Source organism: Prionailurus bengalensis, chromosome D2 (assembly GCF_016509475.1).
Source record: "Prionailurus bengalensis isolate Pbe53 chromosome D2, Fcat_Pben_1.1_paternal_pri, whole genome shotgun sequence".
In the NCBI taxonomy this organism is placed as follows: Eukaryota; Metazoa; Chordata; class Mammalia; order Carnivora; family Felidae; genus Prionailurus; species Prionailurus bengalensis.
The window spans coordinates 55,980,779-56,005,325 of NC_057351.1; the positions used below are offsets into that span (position 1 = coordinate 55,980,779).

The 24,547-nt window shown below is 46.2% G+C and overlaps 1 protein-coding gene and 1 non-coding gene across 2 annotated transcripts in view; one reads left to right on the top strand and one right to left on the bottom strand.

The window, feature by feature from the left end:
• Positions 1 to 17,812: 17,812 nt before the first annotated feature.
• Positions 17,813 to 17,897, top strand: TRNAQ-UUG. Its single transcript has one exon. It is a non-coding gene; the product is annotated as a tRNA-Gln (tRNA).
• A 2,634-nt stretch (positions 17,898 to 20,531) lies between these two features.
• ARHGAP19 (Rho GTPase activating protein 19) overlaps positions 20,532 to 24,547 on the bottom strand; it is a 67,503-nt gene continuing 63,487 nt past the window's right edge. The window contains exon 12 of the mRNA XM_043597130.1: positions 20,532 to 24,461. Within this exon, the coding sequence (XP_043453065.1) occupies positions 24,457 to 24,461 (5 nt within the window). The 3' untranslated portion in view covers positions 20,532 to 24,456. The remainder of the gene's footprint in view (positions 24,462 to 24,547) is intronic.

Genomic DNA, 24,547 nt, shown 5'->3' on the forward strand with positions numbered 1-24,547 from the left:
TTGCTTTAAAGTCTTGTGCTGAACTGATGTCCAACCTCAGAGTCAGAGTCTGAGTTCAACAGCCTCATGCGGACCGGGAGCCCAGCAGCGTATTTGATGTGAACAGAGACTTGATTCACATTTGATGCAATTCAGTGCTTTGTGAGTAGAAATCCATTCACCTACCCTGTGAACCAGCTAGTTCTCTCCTAGGTAGAACTATATGGATATTGCTACAGATATAGATATGGATAGAGATAGAGACAAATTACTGTCTTAGCTCTGGCTGCTACAATAAAATACCACAGACTGGATAGACTGGGTGGTTTGAAAACAGACATTTATTTTTCATAGTTTTGGAGGCTTGGAAGTCCAAGATCAGGGTGCCAGCATGATCAGGTCCCTTTTCCTGGCTTGCAGAAAACTGCCTTCTTGCTGTATCCTCACACGGCAAAGAGGAAGGCCTGGAGTTTCTTCCTCTTCTTTTTCTTTAAGGTTTACATATTTGTTTTTGAGAGAGAGAGAGAAATTTATTTTTGAGAGAGAAAGAGAGAGAGCACATACACACACACATGCTCTCGCGCACACAAGCAAGGGAGGGGCAGAGAGAGAGGGAGACACAGAATCTGAAGCAGGCTCCAGGCTCTGAGCTGTCAGCACAGAGCCCGATGTAGGGCTTGAACCCACGAACCAAACCGTGAGATCATGACCTGATCTCAGTCCAACACTTAACTGACTGAGCCACCCAGGCACCCCCCCCTTCCTCTTCTTATAGAGACACTAATCTCATCAGGAGGGTCCCACCCTCATGGCCTCACCTTAACCTAATCACCTCAGAAAGGCTCCACCTCCTAATACCATCACATTAGGAGTTAGGACTTCAAAAAATGAATTTGGGGTGATATAATACTCAATAGAAATGAGGGGGTTAGTCCACCAGAAGACATGTATAAAACTATTTAAAACAGCCTCATTCGTAACAGCCCAAACTTGGAAAGGAGTCTGCTGTTCATCAATAGGGAAATGGATAAACAGATTGTGGTGTATCCATACAATGGAATAATGAGCAAGACATGAATAAATCACACAGGCATTATGCTGAGTGAAAGAAGCTTGACACTAGAGTGCATACCATTTAATTCAATTTATATGAAGTAAAACACAAGCAAAACTAATCTACAGTAGTAGAGATCAAAATAATGGTCATCTTTGAGAGAGTAGTGACTGAAAGGGACACAAGGGAATTCTTCTGGGCTTCTAGAAATATTCTTTATTTTGATCTAGATGGTAGTAATGTGTGTGTGTGTGTGTGTGTGTGTGTGTGTAAAAATACACCTCATTGTGCACTTAGGGGTGCCTGGGTGGCTCAGTCGGTTAAGTGTCTGACTTCAGCTCAGGTCATGATCTCACAGTCATCATCTGTGCTGACAGCTCAGAGCCTGGAGCCTACTTCAGATTCTGTGTCTCCCTCTCTCTCTCTGCCCCTCCCCTGCTCATGCTCTGTCTCTCTCTGTCTCAAAAATAAATAAAAACATTTAAAAAATTTTTTAAAAACTACACCTCGTTGTGCACTTAAATTTAAGATATTATGTCAAGGTTATGCCCCGATTAAAAAAAGAAAAACATTTCTATCAGGGAGGACAAGTAGATGGTGGGTGGGCTACCATTATCCCCTCCCTTGTCCATTAATACTGATTGATCACCAGACTCCTTTCCACTGAGCTCAGCTTCAGAATCGTTCTCAACCCAACACTCCAGCCAAGTAGCTTTGAATTGAAAACTGTTAGCATCTCCTCATGTACACACACAAGTATCATAATTAAGATATGCTATCATCTTCCACTTGTTGGTCATGCTTTGGGGAAGCCTGGCTTCTACTGACTGACTGCTGGCAACTTCCCTGAATTCCAGGTTCAGTTCCCAGAAGAAAATGGCTTCAGAAGAGCAGACTTGGAAGCTGGAGAACAAGAGCGTGAGATATACAGGACTGTCCCGGGGCCAGGTGATTAAGTCAGCACCACACATAACAATGGGGCCCAGCAAAGGCTAACATTTGACGGGGGCCCACTTTCTTTCTTTCTCTCTTTTTTAAATATTTATTTTTGAGAGAGAGAGAAACAGAATGTGAGTGCGGGGAGAGGCAGAGAAAGAGGGAAACACAGAATCTGAAGCAGGCTCCAGGCTCTGAGTTGTCAGCACAGAGCCCAATGCGGGGCTTGAACTCACGGACCACGAGATCATGACCTGAACCGAAGTCAGATGCTTGACCGACTGAGTCACCCAGGCGCCCCGATTGGGGCCCACTTTCCACCACATAGAACAAACTGGCTTTCTCTAGTAGCAGGGAACAGAGAGGGAAGAGGAAAGAAGAAAAGTCTAGACCGTAGGAAATGACACCCTCTTGATCTGCACAAGGTCCTCTGGCAGCTGAAAACATAGCCTCTGTGTCATGTCTTATCAGGAATGCTAACTTCCTGTGGGTTCACTCTTCACAGCTTACAAAATCCCCTACAACCTCTATCACACAACCATGTGATCTGGACAGAGTGGGAATACCCACTCCCATTTTAAGTAAGAAAATTGAGGTTCATCTCTGTTGTGTGACTCACAAACACCCCGTTAACCAAGTAAGAGATCCAGGATTCAAACCCTGGACTGCCTTACTCCTAAGCCCACACTCCTTCTTTGTCTTTTCCTTTCAGTTTTTATTTTTACATCAAAGCTATACATACACAAAAATAGCCAAATGATCCTGTAAGAGCAGTTATGAAAATGGCAGTCAACCTCCACAACCACCACCATTTGCCTTCCCAAGAGCTACCAACTTGTACCTCCTACAACTGACCATTTTGGAATTTCTCTCCATGACACATGAAAATAAATCCACCAAGTTAAGCCACTGTGGAGCTTCAGCATACTGAGAACGCAAAGAAGTTCCCACAAGCTCCCAGAAGGAATAAAAATAACATCACCTACAAAGAGCTAGGAATTAGTGTTCTCTTGGCAGCAACACTGGAGCACAGAAGGCAGTGGAATTCTGAAGGAAAAGGACTCCCAACTCAGAATTCTATACACAGTCAAACTATCAATCAAATGTGAGAATAAAGTAAAGACATTTTCATTTACTAAAAGTCTCAAAATATTGACTTCTCACGTACCTTTTTCTCAAGGAGCTCTCAGAGATGCCAACCCCTTTACGACCGAGCCACCCTTGGTTTGCTGTTATACCTCTTCTCCTTCCTCTGTCTTTGCAGATCCTGCACCTTCAGTCGATTCAGTAGAATTTTAAGAGAGAGAAAATTGACCTATTCACTCCGTTATCATTACCCAGAAGTTCTCTGCTCTTTTTTTTTATTCATTGTTTTTAAGGCAATGGACCCGTTCTTGAAACAAAATCTTATGCAAAAATCTCCATTGGCTCTCTGTTAAGAAAGTCGCTGCCGCTAATTACTGAAAAAAGGAATGGGCAAATTCGAACAATAACGCCATTTTGTACCTATAAATTAATTAATGGATCTAGGTATTGAGTATCAGCTGCTGTTAGCATCACGCCTTACATGAACACAGGCAAAATAACAACACAATACCGTGTGCACCTTTTGATGAAAGAACACACCATCGCCTATGGATTTGAAAGAATCACGACCTGAATGGATCAAGCTTCTGTATCCAACTACCAATTTATTGTAAATACAGATGCTGAACTGCAGGCAGCACCGGTATGCAGTCAGCAACATGCAGACTGGGGAAGGTCTGCTGGTCCAACGCCCCTGGGATCTTCAATGAATAATTAAAAGAGCGGGCAAAAGGGATGGAGGGAGAATCCGTGGATGAAAAGAGACCTTAAAGACATATCAAATAAAAACGTGGGTAAGCACACACCCACGTTCATAGCAACATCATTCACCCTAGCCAAGAGCAAGGGTCCATCCACAGGTGAATGGATAAACAAAATGTGGTGCCCACATACACTGGGATGTAATTCAGCCTTAAAAAGTAAGGAGATCCTGTCACATGCTGCAGCAATGTGGATGAACCCGGAGGACACTAAGGCTAAGTGAAATGAGCCAGTCACAGAAAGACAAATACTGTGTGACTCCACTTAATATGAGGTGCCTAGAGCAGTCAAATTTAGAGAGACAGAAAGTGGAATGGAAGTTATCAGGGGTGGGGGTCAACGGAATGGGGAGTTGTTCAATGGGTAAGAGTTTCAGTTTGGCAAAGTGAGAAAGTTCTGGAGATGGATGGTGGTGAGGCATGCACAACCAGTAGGAACATACCTCACACCACTGAAGTATACACTCAAAATGGTTACAATGCTGAATTTTATGCTGTGTATAAATTGATGTCTACAATGAAAAATTGTACTTTTTTTTTTACTACAACTAAAAATTTGTTTAATTTTTTTAATGTTTATTTATTTTTGAGAGAGAGAGAGAGAAACAGAGCATGAGCGGGGAGGGAGAGAGAGAGACGGAGACACAGAATGCAAAGCAGGCTCCAGGTTCTGAGCTGTCAGCACCAAGCCCAACACATGGCTCGAACCCATGAGCAGAGAGATCATGACCTGAACCAAAGTCAGACAGACGCTCGACCAACTAAGCCACCCAGACGCCCCGAAAATTTTTGCTTAATTTTTAAAAGTGGGTAAGACTGAATGGTAGGGTTTAAAAAGGTGCTCTTGGGTGGTAAAGTTTACTCAGGAATGTGAGGAAGCGATTACCATAAAAGTTGGGATGGGGAGAAGAAGGGAGCTATGCCATTTCTTGACCAGAGTGCTGATTTACCCGAATGGTCACCTGATAGGAATTCATTATGCCATACATTCGTCTTCCGTGGCTTTCTGTATCTGTTTCAAGTACAATTTAATTTTTTGAATTGTTTTTTAATGTTTATTTATTTTTGAGAGAGAGAGAGATAGAGCATGAATGGGGGAGGGTCAGAGAGAGAGAGAGACACAGAATCTGAAGCAGGCTCCAGGCTCTGATCTGTCAGCAGAGAGCCCGACGCGGGGCTCGAACCCACGAACTGTGAGATCATGACCTGAGCCGAAGTCGAATGCTCAACTGACTAAGCCACCCAGGTGCCCCAAGTATAATTTAAAAGTAAGGGGGGAAAAGCCTGAGAAGAAAGAAAGCTGCTACAATCCTGTCAACCAGCCTATTCCAGTAAAACAACCACCTTGTCTGAATTAACAGAGGAGAATCTGGGAACGAGGCAGCCTGAAGCTGAGCCTACTCGGCTCTTCCTTGGCTCTCCCTCCCCGAATACTTTTGCAAACCCCTGTCTGTACCAAGTCTCCTCCCTGCATTTGAACCTCCCGCGCGCAGCCCTCCTCGACGCCTAGGGACATTCTCACAGAGCTAAAACAGCTGAGCTCCACCGGGGGTCACAGGGAAACAGGACTCAGCAGCATGACAACAACCCAGGGTCTCACCCACATGAATGCAAAAAGTAAGACTCAGATGCCTTTGTTGTCAGCTGTCAAATTTCATTTTCTGGTTCCCAAAATCTCTAATGTGAATTCTGCTAAAAATCTTTGTGCCACCATAATGTGCTGTCACAGGGTCAGGATGGCATAGCTTTCTGTCAGCCCGCAGTGATGAGCGTCCCAGTATGGAGTCCCTGACGCTCACAAAAACACCCCCCGGCATGCACAGGAGGATGCTGTGGGACACTGGTTAAGAATGCAGCTCTTGTTCAGTCTGCCTGGGTTCAGATCTGGGCTCTGCCACCCGACCTCACACAACAGGCTCCTTATGATCTCTGGGCCTCTGGGTTCCCATAGGTAAAGTGGGGGGGGGGGGGGAGGGTAACAGTATTTATTCCATTGGGTTGTTATAGGGCCTCAATAAGTTGAAATATGGCAGGTCTTGAAAAAGAGTCTCGCTCAGGGTAAGTAATCAGTGCTTATCCTTATTTCCCTTACGGACACAGCCCCAGGCTCACAATGGCCAGAGAGGAAAAACAAGGAGGAGGGGAATCCATCAATCTACCCATCTTTCCTGCGTCCTGGGAATGGGAGAGCTTGAGAAGTCTTGCAGCTTCCAGACCTATTCCTCCAACTGCCTGGGCGAGTTCATACCTCAAACTCAACACGACTGCAAACCCAGTTCATGAGCTCCCCTGCCGCCCTCCTCTCCCTATTCCCCTCTCCCTATTCCTCTCTCAGCATTTCCCACTCCTGCCTGAGAGCTGGAGATGACCATGCCCATTTGACAGCTGAGGAAGCTGAGACCCAGAGGTAGAGAAGAACTTGCTCTGTCACAGACTGAGTGCCGGTAGACTGGGAACCAAAGCCAGGTCATTGGCTCTCTTCTGGCTACACCAGCAGAAGGGATGGGTTTGATACCATGTTCATCAGGACTCTCCATTACAAGTATAAGGGGTGTGAGCCAGGCCAGCCCAAGCCTAAGAGGCGTGTATCTGCTCCATTCCCAGCTGCAGACCGGGCAAAGGGATGGCTGGGTCTCTCGCTCATCTTTGCTTCTCTCTGACACCATGCCTTCAGACCAGCTCCCTACTAGGCTGGAATCACAGCCACCAGCAGCCTTGGTCTCACATCCTAACAGGCAAGGGCCAGAAAGAGCAGGGGTCTCACTTTCCCCAGGTTGACTTGTGGGCCCCATGCCCACTCCTTGGCATTGTAAGTCTGGATCCTGAGTGCCACCTTCAGGCTCTGTGGCTTGGCTGCTCCAACCTCTCTATCCTGAAATGAGGAGAATAACAGTAGCCGCTTCACTGGGCTGTGGTGAGGATCATTCATCTCATTCATCTGTCCAACCAACACTTAGCGCAAACCAACTACACGGCAGGTGGCACGGTAGGTGCTGGAGCCACAGCAAAGGATGAGACCCAGTCCCTGCCCTCATGGAGTTTACAGTCTAGCAGGAAAGACAGATGTTAACCGTATTGACATGTGAATGAATACCTCTGTTACACTTCTGGTAAGTGTTCTAAAGGAGAAGCACAGAGCATGATGGGAGAGAAAGAAAGGAACCTAGCTCAGGCTGAATGAGTAGCATTAAAAAGCCTGACTCAGGGCATGGAGTAAGCATTCAGTCTACAGTAGCTATTATATAGGTTTTCTCCTGGCATCTTCCCAGTCATCTCTCAACCAACTTACCTTAAGAAGAGCTAGGTGACCTGGCGGCCCCGCCCTCCAACTCTGCAACCAATTACAAGGCTCCTAAGGGATGGAGAGAAAGTGTGACACATGTGTTGGGAGAGCTCAAGTGCAGCAGGTCCCCGGGCAGCCTGTTCCTGGTGGATGGCACACACCCAACTCTCACCATCCCTGCCTAGCCAGAGCAGCAGCCCCTTCCTGGCTCCGGCTGAGGCTCCAGGGGCTTCTCAGGCTCCAGGGTCTCCCAGCTCCTTCCGCTGGCTCCGCGTCAAAGCCTAAATGAAGAAGTGCTGGAGAGAGATTTACTGCATAACAAGCCAATTTTCCATTCACCATTGCCAGGCTCTTCTGCTGTCCCCACAGCTCCTGGCCGTAGGGACGAGGGCCCTGCCCCTGTCTCTGCCCCAAGCCCCTGGGCTGTGTAATCATGTCCTGGTGACTGCCTCTGGAGGGACCATTTGCAAAACTCTCTTTGTGATCAAAGGATGTGTCTGTAGAACGCACTCAGTCCCCACCAGGCCCCTCTGGGGTTCCATTACCATCTCTCTTATACAGACACACTGGTTTTTGTTTTTGTTTTTTTTTCAGGGAAGGGCCAAGAGCCACTGAGTGTTAGATTAATTGCCACAAATGGTGACTCCATTCCTACATCCCATCACCATCACCACGACCCCAGCTCAAACCAGCAAGACCCTAATCAGGACTGTGGTGTCAGCCCATCTTGGGGTCTCCCGGCCCCCACTTCTCCCTTTACCACCACAGAGACAGCCAAAGGGGCTGCCTGGCACACACATCACTTCTCCATTTTGCCACTTTCCATAGTTCTCTGGATCTGAACGATCTGAACCAGTCCACTTAATGTGGCCAACAAGGCCCCCCGTGATCTGGCCCCTCCTAACATTTCCAACTGTGTATTCTCAGGAAACCAAGCATCTTGTGCAGGGTTTTCCCAGAACATCATACACTTTCTTCATCCAAGAGTTTTCTAACACATGTCCTTCTCTTGTATTAATTTGTTCACTAAATAATGAATGCCTACTATGTGCCAGCCTCTGTGTTGGCTCTGGGATGCCAACAGTGAGTCACACAGACACAGTCCCTGCCCTTGGGGAGTCCATGGTCTCCTATGAGAGGCAGACATCAATGAAAAACAAAGAATCGCCAGATTTTATAATTACCAAAAGTAGTGAGAGCTGTAAAGGAAACACGTAGGATTCTGGGAGCCCAAGAAGACTTCCAAGAGAGGTTGAGATGACGCCCAACCTGCCATCAGATGAAGAGTAGTGCATCTGGGTGGGAGTCTGGGGGTGGGAGAATTCCGGACGAAGCCCTGAGGCCAGAGGGCATCTGCAAGCTCTGGGATCTGAAAGCCTGGGTGGCAGTGGGCAGAGAATATGGAGATGGGCTGGAGGAGGAAGTGAGAACAGCCAGCAGATCATGTTAGAAGACTGTCCTTGACCCAGAGGACCTGGAGGGGCGTTTGAGCTAATCAATGGACTCAAACAGAGCATGAGCCTCTGGACTGGGAGGAGGTAAGAATGGTAACAGGGAAGTCTGGTGAGATATGATGGGGACTGGACTGACATCACTACAGTTGAAATGCTGGGCCAAAGAGGACTTTATTTTTTCTAACTTTGTACTATGTACACAGATTTTCTACTGTGTATGTGTAAGGGGGTCACCATCCCTAGCCCCCTGACGTTGTTCAAGGGTCAACTGTTCTCAGAGGTACCCCAAAGTTGCAGATATAGTTCTTCTGCTCCCACTTTGTAGCAGCAACCCAACTTCCCTTTGGTTCAGAGACACAAGGGGCTCAACATGGCCGGATGGCAGTCTCAGTTCAATGGACTCATTGTGTTTCCCGATGGAAGCATACCTCCATCAGAACGAATGCCTTCAAACCAGCTAACCTCAAAGTTTCTGCAGGTAAGTTAGAGGAGTGACTTGCCTCAAGGTAACTTAACCAACTTAACTGACCTTAACCAAAGGTAAGGTAGAGGACTGAGAAGGTTGATTACTATGGGAGACAGTCACAGATCTAAAGCTTATAGTGCATCCTGTAAGACAGAACTCAACCTTCCAGGACAACTGGTACCATAACCAAGCCTTCAGGAGGCCATCCTATGTCCCATCAGGTCAACTGCTTCCAGGTTATAGGGCATGTGGTACGACTAGTGAATTCCCACCAGCACAAATCTGTTGCTGCTCTTATACTGCTCTGAAATGAGATCCCCAATCAGAAGCAATATTTTGTATAATACCACGACAGTGAATGAGGTATTCTGTGAGCACACAGATGGTTGGGCTGGCAGAAGTATTTCAGGAAAGGGTGGCAAATCCTCATCCAGAATAAGTGTCTATTCCAATGGTGACCAAATCGATGCTTTCCATGATGGAAGGGGTCCAATGTAATCAATCTACCACCAGATGGCTGCCCGACTGCTCCCCCCACATTCAGGAATGGTAAGCTTCTAAAGTGTCTGGAGGGCATTTCTTTCCTTCTTTTCCTCACTCAAACAGTAATTTTCTGAGTCTCCCCCTGCACCGCAAGCCCACCGCTATGCTCATCCTATAAGTGGCACAGCAGGAGGGAGCTAGGCTCTTGGCCATGGTGTCAGGCTCAAGGTTTTTATACACAGAGACATGACAAACAAGATGGCTGTAACTGCCACCACTTCTCAAATAGAATGATGTGGCACAAAGAGCACTGGACAAGGAGTCAGAGCACCTGACTTCTAGTTCTAGACCAGCCATCAGCACTCCTGTGATGTAATGGAGGCACACTGCCTCTCTGGCCTTAGTTCCTCATTCCTAAAACAGAATGAAAGCCCCAGGATAGTAGGTACCTGTGGTACCAAGGGTGGTGTGGTCAGATTGGTTCCCTTTGGGTGCAGGCAACAAGGGAGTCAGTTGTTTATTGAGATTTTTTTTAATGTTTATTTATTTTTGAGAGACAGAGCACAAGCAGGGGAGGGGCAGAGAGAGAGGGAGACACAGAATCTGAAGTAGGCTCCAGGCTCTGAGCTGTCGGCACAGAGCCTGATGCGGGGCTCGAACCCATAAACCCTGAGATCATGACCTGAGCGGAAGTTGGACACTTAACTGACTGAGCGACCCAGGCACCCCTATGGAGATTTTTTTTTTAATAATGAACTAGTAGTTGGTCTGCTTTTTATTATGACCATATACCTGCAATTCTAAAAAGTATCAGTGAAAGAATATTCCTCACCCAAAAAAAGCCTTTTGTTTGCCTAAGTCCTAAACAATTGCTACCATGACTATTAAAATTTAGTAATATATTTGTAAGCTATAAATAAGCACATTTTTACTACCTATCTTTTGATAAACGTGGCATTTTACATGGTTGTCAACTTGGAACAATCCCAATTATACAATTGGCCACAGACACACACAGATCCAGCTACCTGTGTTTATTTCTAGGGTAAGTTTATAATGGTTGTCAATCTTTCAAGCTCACTTCTGACTAAAATTAAAACAAATAAATTAAAGAAAGGGAGATTTAATTGAGGTCCCCACCCATCCAGCCTCTCATGTCTGATGCATTAACTGGGTGAAAGGTCACCTGCGCCATCTAATGGTAGAGGTGGTGATTACAGGCACATGTACTTACTACGAAAAAAAGAACGTAAAATGAATTGCATGTTGCAATAATATTGAGGGAGTGGGGAACAAACAAGAAATTTAATTAGTCAACCCTAGGGCTAACTGCATCACAGGTTTGCCTAGGTAACAATGGGCAAGTCTCTTCACTTCTCAGGGCCTCCATTTCCTTATTCTTTTTTTTTTAATTTTTTTAATGTTTATTTATTTTTGAGAGAGAAAGAGAGAGAGCAGGGAGGGGTGGAAAGAGACAGAGTCACAGAATCTGAAGCAGGCTCCAGGCTCTGAGCTGTCAGCACAGAACCTGACGCGGGGCTTGAACTCACGAGCGGTGAGATCATGACCTGAGCTGAAGCCAGGCACTCAACCAACTGAGCCACCCAGGTGCCCCTCCTCATTCTTAAAACAGATTAATGATACCTACATCACAGACTGTAATGATTAAATGTGATACGGCATATAAAATTCCTGAGAGGCAGTGGGTGCTCAGATGTTGGTTTCCTTCCTTTCAGAGCTAATCAAAAGGGGAGAAAAACTAGAGTCGGTAGTCTCCCTAGGCACTGTCAGAAGGTCTGGATTTACTTCCCTTTTCCTACATCATTGCTAAGCTGCAGGTGCTGGGGCTGGGTATTAGCTCCCTGACTTCGAAGAAGCAGCCCCAGCTGCAGCCCTCCTGGGCATCCCACTTGACACTGTGTGCCCACCCCAGCACCAGCTCACTCCACCCTCTGCCAGGTAAGGCTGAATCTGCCTCTGCCTCTGCCTCTGCCTAGGTGTCACCGCCCGTATACATGCTCCTCCCCTTCCTGCAGGTTGCTGACTCCCAGCCCCATATTCCACACCCACGACTGGTCACAAACTCTCCACCCACTGCCATCTCTACATCAGTGGTTCTCGGTGTGGCCTCTGGACCAACAATATTAGCACCACCTGGCACCCTGTTAGAACTGCAACTTCCTGGGCAACTGACTCAAACTCCAGGGGGTAGAGGGGCACCTGGGCGGCTCAGTTAAGTGTTCGACTTCAGCTCAGGTCATGATCTCACTACTCCTGAGTTCGAGCCCCATGTGGGGCTCTGTGCTGACCGCTCAGAGCCTGGAGCCTGCGTTGGATTCTGTGTCTCCCTCTCTCTCTGCCCCTCCCCCACTCATTCTCTCTCTCTGTCTCTCTCTCTGTCTCTCACTCTCTCAAAAATAAACATTAAAAAAAATTTTTTTATTTGAACAGTTCACCCAAAGTACCACCTAAAAGTTATTTCGGGGAAACAATGTCTTTTTTTTTTAAACTTTTTTTTTTTTTTAACGTTTATTTATTTTTGGGACAGAGAGAGACAGAGCATGAACGGGGGAGGGGCAGAGAGAGAGGGAGACACAGAATCGGAAACAGGCTCCAGGCTCCGAGCCATCAGCCCAGAGCCTGATGCGGGGCTCAAACTCACGGACCACGAGATCGTGACCTGGCTGAAGTCGGCCGCTTAACCGACTGCGCCACCCAGGCGCCCCTCGGGGAAACAATGCCTTAAGTGTAGTCTGGCTCTCTCAGAATACACTCCACCCACCCTGTCCATCCCCCCAGAGCTTCCATGTCCCCTTTGCCTCTCATCTAAATTCCACACTTTTGTCAGTAATACCTTCCTGGACCATTCAGCAACCCCCTTCATCAGCCCCACCTGTGAGGCTGATATCCCTGAGAACTCCCCATGAAACATCACTAGTTCGGGAAATATATATGGAATGACTCAACTCTGGGCCCCCAAGATGTCCACCCCTGCTCCACAGCATCCAGGCTCCCCAACATTACATACTCTGCCTAAGCATTACCTCCAGGAAGTGTCCCTAGGCCTCCCCTTCCCCCATCTTTCCACCTTCTCTCTGCATCTTTCCACCTTCTCCCTATCCTCTCGGCCGACTTTCCACCCTTACCAAGACCAAGAGCCAAACACTTAAATAATTAGTACCTAGTTAAAATCAATTTCCTTCATGCCCCTCAAAATACACACACACATTCTATTGAAGCATAACATACATAGAGGAAAGTACAAATATGGTTAAGTGTACAGCTCAGTGAATCTTTGCAACGAACACGCCCGCATAACCAGCATCTCAGAACTTCCTCACGCCCCCTTCCGGTCCGTTAGCACCCCATGGCCACCCTCAGCCCAGAGTAACCATTCTCCTATTTTCTAATAGCATGCATTCATTTTGCCCATCTTTATACTTACATAAATTAAATCATACAGCATGTTCTCAGCCATATTGTTACATGTAATTGCAAATCCTCCGTCCTCATTGCTGTGTAGTATTCCACCATATGAATATTCCACGTGTCAGTTTCTCATTCTTGCTGTAACAAATTGCCACAAATTTAGAGGCTTAAAACAGCACAAATCCATGATCTTACAGTTCTGGAGGTCAGAGGTCAGAAATGGGTCTCCTGGGCCAAAATCCAGGTGTCAGCAGGACTGCCTTCCTTCCCAAAGGCTCTAGGTAAGAAAGAGTGTTTCCTCACCTTCTCGGCTTCCAGCAGCCGCCCGCATTCCTGGGCTCACGGCTCCTTCCGTCTCCAAAGCCAGTATAGACTGGTGGAGTCTTTCTCATACCACCGTCTCTGGCCCTTCTGTCCCCCTCTTCCTCATTTAAGGAAATTTGTGATACATTTGACCCACCCTGATAATCCAGGATAATCTCTTTAATGTCAGCTGGTTCACCTGTTAATCCCATTTGCTGCCTAATCCCCCTTTGCTATGTAATACAACACATTCACAGGATGTGAACATGTGGGAGGCAGAACCCACCACGCGGGTATCCATTCGAGTATTCGTGGGCATCTGGAGAGCTCCAGGCCAAGCCTGTTGGTGAGCATATTTCTGTTGGGTATAAACATATCAGCGGAACAGCCTGGGTATAGGCTAGACCTTCCGCTAGTTAGTTGATCCTGCCAGTTTTCTCCAAAGTGATTGAACCAACGTAACACTCCCGCCAGCCACGTGTGAATGCCAGTTGTGCTCAATGGTGCAACACTTGGCATTTTCCATGGCTCTTGCTGACATCGGGGACTCCCTTGCCACTCTGCCCTTCTCCGTGTCTGCGGGTCCAGCAACGTTTCACCCTGACCATCCGTTCATTTCCATTTCTGTTCCCAGGATGCAAAACCTTGTTGCAGAAAATGGCCATTTTCAGAGCATTTTCTGACCCAAACCTCAAATGTGTGTGGGTATTTTGGGGCACTTGTGGCCATTCAGCTAAACCCCGCTACTTACAGAATGTTAGGATGACAACAACTGCAGGGGCCACATACGTTCCATTTTCCCATTCAGAGCAATTATGTCACATGACCGTGGTCTCTCAAGTCGCCATGCCTTAGGCTGGTTCCTGCACCAAAATCTCTTTCCACAGGCTACTTCTCACCATCCCTCATGACATGTGCCCTCCAGACAAGCTTCCCCAAATCTCCCAGTCGGATTCTATGCCGCTCCCCTCTGTTTCCACAGCATTCAGTTACCTACCTACCACCTACCACATCATATTAGAACCCACCATCTCTCCCACTGCACTGTGCCCCTGGGGCCGAGCCAAGACGACTGGACACAGCTCTTGCCCTGTGTCTATCCCTCAAGGTCAGAAACTCAAACTCACTTGTGTTCATTAGTGATAGGCACCACCACTACCAGCACATCTTTTTTTTTTAATTTTTTTTTCAACGTTTATTTATTTTTGGGACAGAGAGAGACAGAGCATGAACGGGGGAGGGGCAGAGAGAGAGGGAGACACAGAATCGGAAACAGGCTCCAGGCTCTGAGCCTACCAGCACATTTTTATCCAGGAAGTAACAGAACAGCTTCTCCAATGGATAATCATTCCATTATTGGACAGATACATTTACTAAGTACATTTACGAAGAGCTTCCTATGTTCCAGGCACTGTTCTGGTATTGCAGAAACACAAAATAAGGAACAGCTCCTGCCTTCAAGAACTCTGGTTTCCACAAGCCAGATTCACTCTTTCCTGCCATTGGTCTCAGAAACAGTTAACAAGGGTCCTCTCTCCTCCACATGGGAACACTCAGATATTTCAAGTCAGCCAGGCAGTGAAAGGAGGCTTACTTAGTCAATACCCCAACTGCAAACTAGGCAACGGAATTGGTGACAAAAGGAATTTCCAGTGATAGAAATGAGATGGTAGCCTGGGGCAGGCACATGGGGATTGACTGTACAGTGGCATGAGAGAACTCTCTGGAATGATGGAAATATCATACATCTTAATTGGGGTGGTGGTTACAGGGATGTATACATCTTATCCAACTGTATGCTTAGAGTTGCTTTAAAAGGAAAGATGAAGGTGCCTGGGTGGCTCAGATGGTTGAGTGCCCAACTCTTGATTTCAGCTCAGGTCGTGATCCCAGGGTCCTGAGATCGAGCTCCCCATGGGGCTCTTTGCTGAGCATGGAGCCTGCTTGAGATTCTCTCTCTCTCTCCCTCTGCCCCTCTCCCCGACTCATACTCTCTAAAAAATTAAATAATTTTTAAAAATAAAATAAAAGGAAAGATGAATTCAATTCTATACACTATACTCACTGCCACTCACTGGATGTATCACCTCAGGCCTAAGTCACTATTTTTCCAAATCTCCATTTCTATCTGTAAAACATCATTTGCGAGCTAGTTTGATGACTTTCAGGCTCCTTATTTATATAAATTCTTACTGTAAATCAGAGACAAAGGAGCTAGCTCCCTGGCTCAAGTGGGCATGGGGAATCTGGTGGTATGCTTCCAACCCCTTCCCCTCCTCACAATGGCCCTGAGAGGGCGCCATTGTCCCTAAGTCCCAAATAGCTCTGCCAGGCGCCGATTCTGTCTCTGCAAAGGATTTGCCTGAGACTAAATATATCCCCTTTTCCTCCATACCAGATGGTTTCTAGATTGCTCTGGAAAGAGTAGGCTTTTGTGCTTCCATGGAAGAGGGAAGCAGTGACAAAAAAGACGGCCATGCCTCTCCTCTCCATTCTCCTCCTCTTCCTGGTTCATTGCACACAATTCCCACAGCAAGCGTTCAAGAAGTGGCTGCAGTACAAAACCTCTCATTAATGGTCAATTCCAGTTACATTAAAGTACTTAATAAAGCCTGGATTACTGGGTGATTAGGTTTCCAGTAAATCCCAGTGGCTTTTCATCTGGGCCGGCAGAAGGCCCTGGCCCCAGGCCTGTAAGCTGAACAGAAAAATTAATGGGTGTTTTATGCCCAAGACAGTTGGTCATGAGGAAGGAGGTTACATTTTTAACGTTTTCTTTCCTGCTCTGACCAGCACAACTTCCTCTTCCTTTGCTTTTAGAGAATTCATCACTAGTTCCCTGCATTTGGGAAGATGAAGACCCTTAACACCCACAAATTTCAGTTTCTACACTTTACAGCTACATTTTTATCCATATAGAAACTACAGGACACACACACACACACCTTATTATGAATTCATTAACTTAAAAAAGATCTTGATGGATCACAACACGGACAAACACTGAAGGGCGGCATCGCCTCTGGGAGAAGCAGGCCGTGCTCAGTGCACACCCTGACTTGAAGTCCCTTTGTAGCAAATCCCAGCAGCCCCAGGGCTGTGCACACCAGGAGCAGAGGCATTCCCATGGCCAGCCATAGCAGGCAGGAGCCAATCCCAGAGAAGCCGGCGGCTAAACCTTTTACCACCTTTCCTGTGACCTTCCCTCCCCTCTCCAGGGTGGTCTCATGACTAAAGGAAAAGAGAAGATGTGGCCACAGATGCCACTGGAGTTGAGGAGTATGTTCTGGGAAAGAAAGGACAGCTTAGGATTAGAGCCCCAGAGGCTCTGGCACACAGCAATATAACATGAGCCATTTACGTAAATTAACATTTTCCAGTGACCGTGTTAATTAAAAAGGTAAAAAAAAGAAACAAGTAAAATTCATTTTAGTGGTATAATTTATTAGCCCAGTATATCCAAAATATCATTTCAACATGTAATTCTTATAAAAATGGAGACATTTTCACATGCTGTTTTCCTTACTAAGGCTTTGAATTCTGGGGTGTATTTCACACGGAGAGCACATCGCAGTTCAGACTGCCATATTTCAGGTTCTCGATATCCTTTTAAGATGAGGGGCTACCATATCCAACAGTGCCTGTGAGAGAGCAAAGAAATGAGCAGTTCCCAGCAGTCAGGGGAAGGGGGTGGTTATGATGGACACCCCCCTCCTGCATCCGAATGCCATTCCTGACAGGCACGCCTCCTGTCTCCCAGACCCAGCACTGAGAAGCTCAGGAGAACGTCCTACGCAGACCCAGGGCCCCGCCAGGAGATGCGCAGCAGTGTCACACAGAGGATGCCGAGTGGAGCTCGTGGGCCAAATCCAGGCTGTGGAGGAGTTGTATTTGGCTCCTATGCCGTTTTTCAATCTCTTGAAGCAGTTGTTTTCACAACCTTGTATTTCCCTCCTGGCTCTTTTAGACACTGGGTATGTAACTCCTGTATGAGACCACAGTTCTTGAAGTCAGGCAGCCCTACATGCTAATCCTGACTCTACTGCTTTTTGGCTGACATTGGATACATTAAACCCTTCCTATGTCTCCTATTATAAAATTGGAGAGAACAATACTTTACAGACATGTGTGACTTTAGTGAGATAAGGCATTCATTGGCTAGCACGAGGCTTCGTACATTGTAAGCACTTGATAAATGGTGGCATTAGTGTTTCATTCACGGGAGGCTTGAACTCCTTAGAGCGCCTACCAGTCTTATTTCAATATGGGAAATTGGGAAGTTCATGGACAGGAGCAGCTCTTAAAAGCAACCTCTACTTGCCTACACCGATGTTGACGAACGGCTTCTGCACTAACAACCTTTAGACAGTCTGTTTCTTTTCTCTGTGGTTCAACTGAATTAAGCAGCCCTCAGTACCAAGGCACCACAAATTTTAAAAGGCTTATTTCTGGGAACGAAAGCAGAAGCTAGCAATGACACCAGTGGCTCCTCCTGCTAACCTCCATCCTGGTTCCAAGGTAGAAGACTTGGGGTCTGGGCACCAGATGCTGCTGATAAAAGATACTAATGATTGGGGTGCCTGGGTGGCTCAGTCGGTTGAGCATCTGACTTTGGCTCAGGTCATGATCTTACAGTTTGTGGGTTCGAGCCCCACGTCAGGCTCTGTGCTGACAGTTCAGAGCCTGGAGCCTGCTTTGGATTCTGTGTCTCCCTCTCTCCCCCTCCCCTGCTCACTCTCTGTCTCTCTAAAATGAATAAACGTTAAAAAAAAAAAAAGATATTAATGATCAAGTTGGAACAAATCTTGGCCATTGCTCCACCCCAATTTTTGTTTTTGCTTTTCATGGAGAAATTAAGTGGCTGGGACTTAAAAACATCTAAACAATGATGAACTCCACACCACAACCCTCTAGCCTGGGGTTCAGGCTCCTTACCATCCCCACCGCCATATGCCTTTACTTATTTTTCATTTTTTAATTTTTTGAGACAGTGAGAGCAAGGGAGGGGCATAGAGAGAGGGGTACAGAGGATCCCAAGCAGGCTCTGCGCTGACAGCCACGAGCCCGTTGCAGGGCTTAAACTCACAAACTGTGAGATCATGGCCTGAGCCGAAGTCGGACGCTCAAACAACTGAACCACCCAGGCACCCCCACCGTATGCTTTTAATTCAGAGATGTAGGTAGGAGCAAAAAGCGGGCAGCCCACCACAGGGGACAGAGGCCACAGAACTAGCCCAGGAGGAAGGGGAGGCTAAGGAAACCTTTTCCCAGTTCTGTTTCCCATCTTCCCTTTCTGCTATTTAATGCATATCTTGCTTCTCCATTCCTTTCTACAATTCAAGTATTGATAATGTGCCCAGCACTGTACTAGGCATTTTGAACCTCCTCCTATTTTTCAAAATAACTCTTGTCTCCTCCACACCTTTTTCTTTCCTTTTGCATTACTCAGTTTCCCATGTGCTATCTATGAGTCTCTCCATGATTCACTCCCTGGAAAAAGATGTGGCTCCTTTCTTTACAGTAAATAATATATGAGTTGGCCCCCGGGGGCTGGGAAGAGGGACAGACAGTTCTGTGCAGCACCCAGGGAGCCTACATGGCAAACGAGGAGCACATGGGTAGGTAATGGAGTAAAGACAACTGCAGAGGTTTTATTTCAGTACAGATTTAAGTAACTCCTTTGTTATCAAAAATAACTATGTCAGCATCAATAACCTGCTGCTTATAAAATGTATTCTTGGCAGACACAGAGAGAGAATTAACATCTAATGAATACTTGCCATCTGCCAGGCAGAGTGGAGGTCTCGTGGTTCTTGGTATTTTAGTGGTCAAGGACTCCTCTGGGATTCTTGTGGAAGCTACAAAATCTCTCCCTTAGAAAAATTCAAACGTACACAAAATTTTACATAGAATTACAAGGGCAAACAATGTTCCAAAGCACAATCACAGACCCCAGACTAAAACTTCTTGCGAGGGGCACCTGGGTGGCTCAGTCAATTAAGTGTCCGACTCTTGGTTTCACCTCAGGTCATGATCTCATGTTTTGTGGGTTCGAGCCACACTAACAGCATGGAGCCTGCTTGGAATTCTCTCTCTTCCGCTCTCTGCCCCTCCCCCACTTGCACTTTTTTCTCTCTCAAAATAAACATTACAAAAAAATTGGGCCAGATGAACATGAGGGAAGGGAAACAAAAATAAGGTAAAAACAGGAAGGGGGACAAAACAAAAGAGACTCATAAATATGGAGAACAAACTGAGGGTTGCTGGAGGGGTTGGGGGAGGGGGGATGGGTTATATGGGTAAAGGGCATTAAGGAATCTACTGAAATCATTGCTTCACTATATACTAATTTGGATGTAAATTTTTAAAAATAAAAAATAAATTAAATACTTCAAAAAAGAAAAAAAATTGGGCACCTGGGTGGCTCAGTTGGTTAAGCGTCTGACTTTGGCTCAGGTCATGATCTCACGGTTCGTGAGTTCGAGCCCTGCATCGGGCTCTGTGCTGACAGCTCATTGCCTGCATCCTGCTTCAGATTCTGTGTCTCCCTCTCTCTGCCCCTCCCCTACTCGTGCCTCTGTCTCTCCCTCTCTCTCAAAAGTAAATAAACATTTAAAAAATAAAAAATAAATAAAAAAAGACTTTTCTGCCAAGCCCTTACATCTGAAAGCATAGCATTATTGAGACAAGATGCCATTAACCCCACCTGACAGATGAGGGTACATCCCCAAGGTCATATACATCATAAGTGGCAGAAACATTTCAACCAGGTTGTCTAAACACCTCGACTTGTTACCCTAGATGAAAATATCAATCATTTTTTACTGTCATTATAACCGTCATTCCTTTTTTTTTTTTAAGATTTTAAGTGATCTCTTCGCCTGATGTGGTGCTCGAACCCACAACCCTGAGATCAAGAGTCACACACTCCACCAACTGAGCCAGCCAGGCACCCCATCATTCCTTATCTTTACACGAGGAAATAAAATCATGTGAGAGACTGAATCTGTGCAAAACATTCTAGACTCAACCACAGGACGCCAAAAATCTCAGACTTCCCAGAGGTTCCAATCCCATTTCTTATCAGCCAAAAGCCCCACTCCCTGTGAACTTCATCTACTCAGCTGGAAAACAAGCCAGAGGTGATTTTCTTAGACAGGTTTCATATTCCTCAGAATAAGAGGCCAACCTCTTTGTCAATATCTCAATAAAACTAAGGAGAAAAAAATTTTTTAAGAAGCAATCTCTCCTTAAGACAATCAGTGAAAATTGGAATTAAGAGACCAGTCAAAGCCTATGGATATGAAACAAAAGATTTAATTTCAGAATATTACATGAATAAAAAAGACAGTGCATATGGTTGTTTCTTTACAGTTACATAGATCTATCCGATATATAGTCAAATAAGAATGATATACAAAAAATGGTGAAACAGTTAAGAAACCTTGTTTCCGTGTTGAGGGAGCTCAGGGAGAATGGGAGGGCAACCCCTGCTATGAAGGGCCCCGGGGGCAGGAGCGTTTTTTTCCCAATAGGCTCTGCCAGGCTCCCAGCAAGTGTGGGCGAGTGCTCTGCTCAATGGCTCTCTAGCCCCCAGGCTGTGGCCTTGAACACTCCAGCTTCCATGGCAACGCAAGCGCTCAGACTATCACCACCCCACCTCCTCACTAGCCCCTGCACTGACTCTCCACTACACGTTGGCATTGGCTGCTAGGGAAGCTAGCTTTTCCCTGGGGAGTTTTAGATTGGGTTAATTACCACTGGTTTGAAAAGCTTGTGCATCTTAGGAACCCAAATCTTCCCCAGATTCTAGAGCAATCTTGCCAAATGCTGGTATCCAGGTTTAGATCAAGGTCTTGTCTTCAGTACAAAAGCTTCAGGGTGGAGGGGACAGGGATGAGGTTCTCCCCGGGAAAAGGGAAATCTACTTAGAAAAGACCTTCCAGCATTTGCGTGAGGCCCTGTGTGAAGTAAGGAAGCAGCAAGAGTCTAGAGAAGTCCATTCCCAAAGATGGCTGCCCCAGGTAAGCATGGGCCACACAGCTGGTCACTGCGAGGCACAGTTGCGATGACCACAGCTTCTCCTAGGAGGCAGTATTTTAAACCATATCCTAACAGAGACTCCTGCGAGGCAAGCTGCACAAAAACACTGCTATCCGGGAGGAAAGGCTCTGCTCCGACACTCTGGGATCTGCTGGCTTCCTCACAGGCCAACAAAGGGCTGCCTATGCAGTGGTCATCGCCGTCAACAGCCCTGCACTGCTCCATTTCCCAAGGGTGCTCCCTTGTCATTCCTGACAGACCCTAGAAAGATATTCAGGGTGAAGAGTGTATGGAGGACCAACTGCCGCTTCAGTTACGATTTGTAAACAACCATCTCCTTTGACATGTTTTGGCACTCAGGTATCATCAGTATCTTCTAATCTTCTTTCGCTGCGGCAGTGGAGTTTTTCAAACCAGACTCACTGGTCCCAGTGCAAAAGTCTGTCATTATAAAAGGTTAGAAACCCCAGTGACTATGGTTTTCACTGATTCACCCAGTGATGTGAATCAAGGCGGTGCTCTGTCTTTCCATGCTCATGCCCACTGGCACAAATACACTGCCCTGCACTGACGTATCAGAATCCATCGCAACCGACCCCAGAAAGAAATGAAATCTTAAAAATCATAAGAAGAGGCATTTCCAAAGAGACTGTTCCAACATGAAAAATAAACATAACAGATTAAAAAAACATCTTATAGATTAAAAAACTGTTAAATACTGGCTCAAGAATACCCGCCCACCAAGTCAGAAGGGAGACAGTACCCTTCTGTGGCAAATGACAAAGGGCTTTGTCTTTGAGTTCTCCGTAAGATTCCACAGGATTAGAACGCTTACATATTACAAGGCAGAAGGTTATGCTGTTTATTTCTCAAATTTGGATTCCAACTGGATCACAGCTTCTGTTAAAAAATTACCTATCACACCCTTTAAGCAAGGGAAAGTATATTTAATAAATAACTTAAATGAAACACACATACCCGAATACACACATAAATTGCCCAAGGAAGCGAGCTATATAAAAGCATGTGCGTGTGGCAAGCATCTTTCTCACCATCCTGGTGCCAGAACACTACCCTGGGGTATCAATTCCATCCAACCAAAGAAAGTCTCCTAAATCTCAGCCACCTTCCTCAAATAGAACGCCAGAACAAACCTGATGAGAGGGAGCTATGAGGTCACTGCCCTGCTCTCTCCACCTGATGCCAGGCATGTTTAACCGACCACGCCACTCTGGGATGAAACATTTAGACGAATAAAGAAACGAACTACAGAGTTAAGGGAGAGCATTACTTCAGTCTGGTCATACCGAAAGCAGCGTCTGTTTGCATTCACTGGTAGCTGGTGCTTATTTTCTCAATAAGAAAAAAGCCAAATAGAAATCTACATAAGTGAAATTGCTAAAAATATTTTTAAGAATGACATAAAACTGTTTTAGAGAAAAGGGATTCTACGCAGGTTTATACTCCTCACCATCTACCGTTCACAATCCATTGAATTGGAAAGCCAAATTTTACATTTCCCTTCACTACTGCTGTTACAGCAGCAAATGAAACAGGAAGCACGGAAGAGAGGACTGACACCTGGACACAAAACCGAAGCCTGCTCCCCGCAGAGTCATCTTCCGTTTCAGGAGAAACGCAGCCTTTTCAATAGTTTGAAGATAGTCAGCAAATCATACTTTGCAGTGCAACTGCTTCCGCACAGAGCCTGACTCAGCTCCAGCACAGGGCAAGAGCGGCCGCGCAGCTTAATAGAGCAGGCCCGCTCCGAACGTCCTAGCCGGCCACACACCGCTCTCCGAGTGAGTCCGCACACCGGATCAAAGCCATGCCACCGCTCACCTCCAACGCACAGCACGTGAACATCCCCAACCAGGTCAAAGCCCCAGCCCCACCTCCAGACCACTCCCTTGCCCATCCTGACGAGGAGGGGGCAGCACAGCAACCCTCCTCAAGCATGGGTGATAAGCCTTAACTGCTTCCAAAGGAGAACATGCTCCTTTAAATCCTCCCAGCCCTGCAGAGTGATGCTGGCTTCCTCCCTGTGGCTCCAGCTTGCTCTCAGGAGACAGTCCAGCCCGCACACACCATCCCTTAGAAGGATGCAATATAATCCCGTCCACAAGGAGTCACCACGGTCATAAAGCCAGCTGGCCCCATCCTAGTCACACTCCAGAGCTTCCACTACATTCAGATGTATCAGCAAACCTCTATTAAGCCATCAGTGACTTTCCTTGAGTCACAGTGATTTCGCACAGAAGTACTGGCACCAGAGATGTTTTAGGTGAGAGGAGACTGAATGAAGGAGACGAGTTCAGCAACCACACAATTACTTTGGCATCACTGAGGAAAGGGGAAGAGAGGGAAGAAGGGAGAGATGCAAGGAGGGAGGAAGAGACAAAGTTTAACAAATGACATTTGTTAAAATATTCTATCATTCTGAATTCTCCCTTTTCAATGCCATCGGCCAAATACCCTGCAATCTCAGGCCCAAGAAATAATTTGTAAATTTCCGGGAAAGCTGTTAAGTTCTTTGGACACAAATGATATTGAGGAGTACAGCCACATGAGACAAAGAGCTTTCCCAAAGCTTAAGGTGAAAAAGAAGGGAAAGACACCTGTCTTAAAGGCAATTTAGAGTACCTATCCGAAAAATGGCTTTAAAAAAGACAACAACAAACAAACAAGAAACAACCAAAATACCCCCAACACTAACAAAACAGAGAAAAGCCCCAAATATCAGTTAAAAATAGTATCAACCCACGAGGATTGACAATACTTTTTAAAAAAATCACTGACAGTTGAGCACAACTTTCATATTTTTAAAAATAATATCTGCCTGAACAAATACATGGAATGAGCACTGAAGCCCACCTGGTCCTGCCCATTTACTGCGCTGTGTGAGCTGGTTGGCTAGTTCAGTGGTTTCCCCATGATATTTTCAAAGAGAGAGAAAGAGAGATGCCAGCACTCATTCAGTAGGCAGAGTCTATAGACATTATCCAGTGAGTGGGGTTAGAGGTGTCAGTCAGGTCACAGGATTAGGTGACTCTCACAATTCAAAATGCAGCAAGCAGGCTGCAAGTCCAAGTTTCTCCACGAGCGGTAATGATGCCTGGCCCACTAAAGAGAAAATTCTGGGTGGACAACAGGAGAACTCTGGATCCTTCAGGGGAACCCTAGGCTGAAAGAAAAACAAGAACATTAAGCACATTTATAAACATTTCTTTTTGCAAACATCCCACCTAAAAGCTAGAGAATCTACACTTA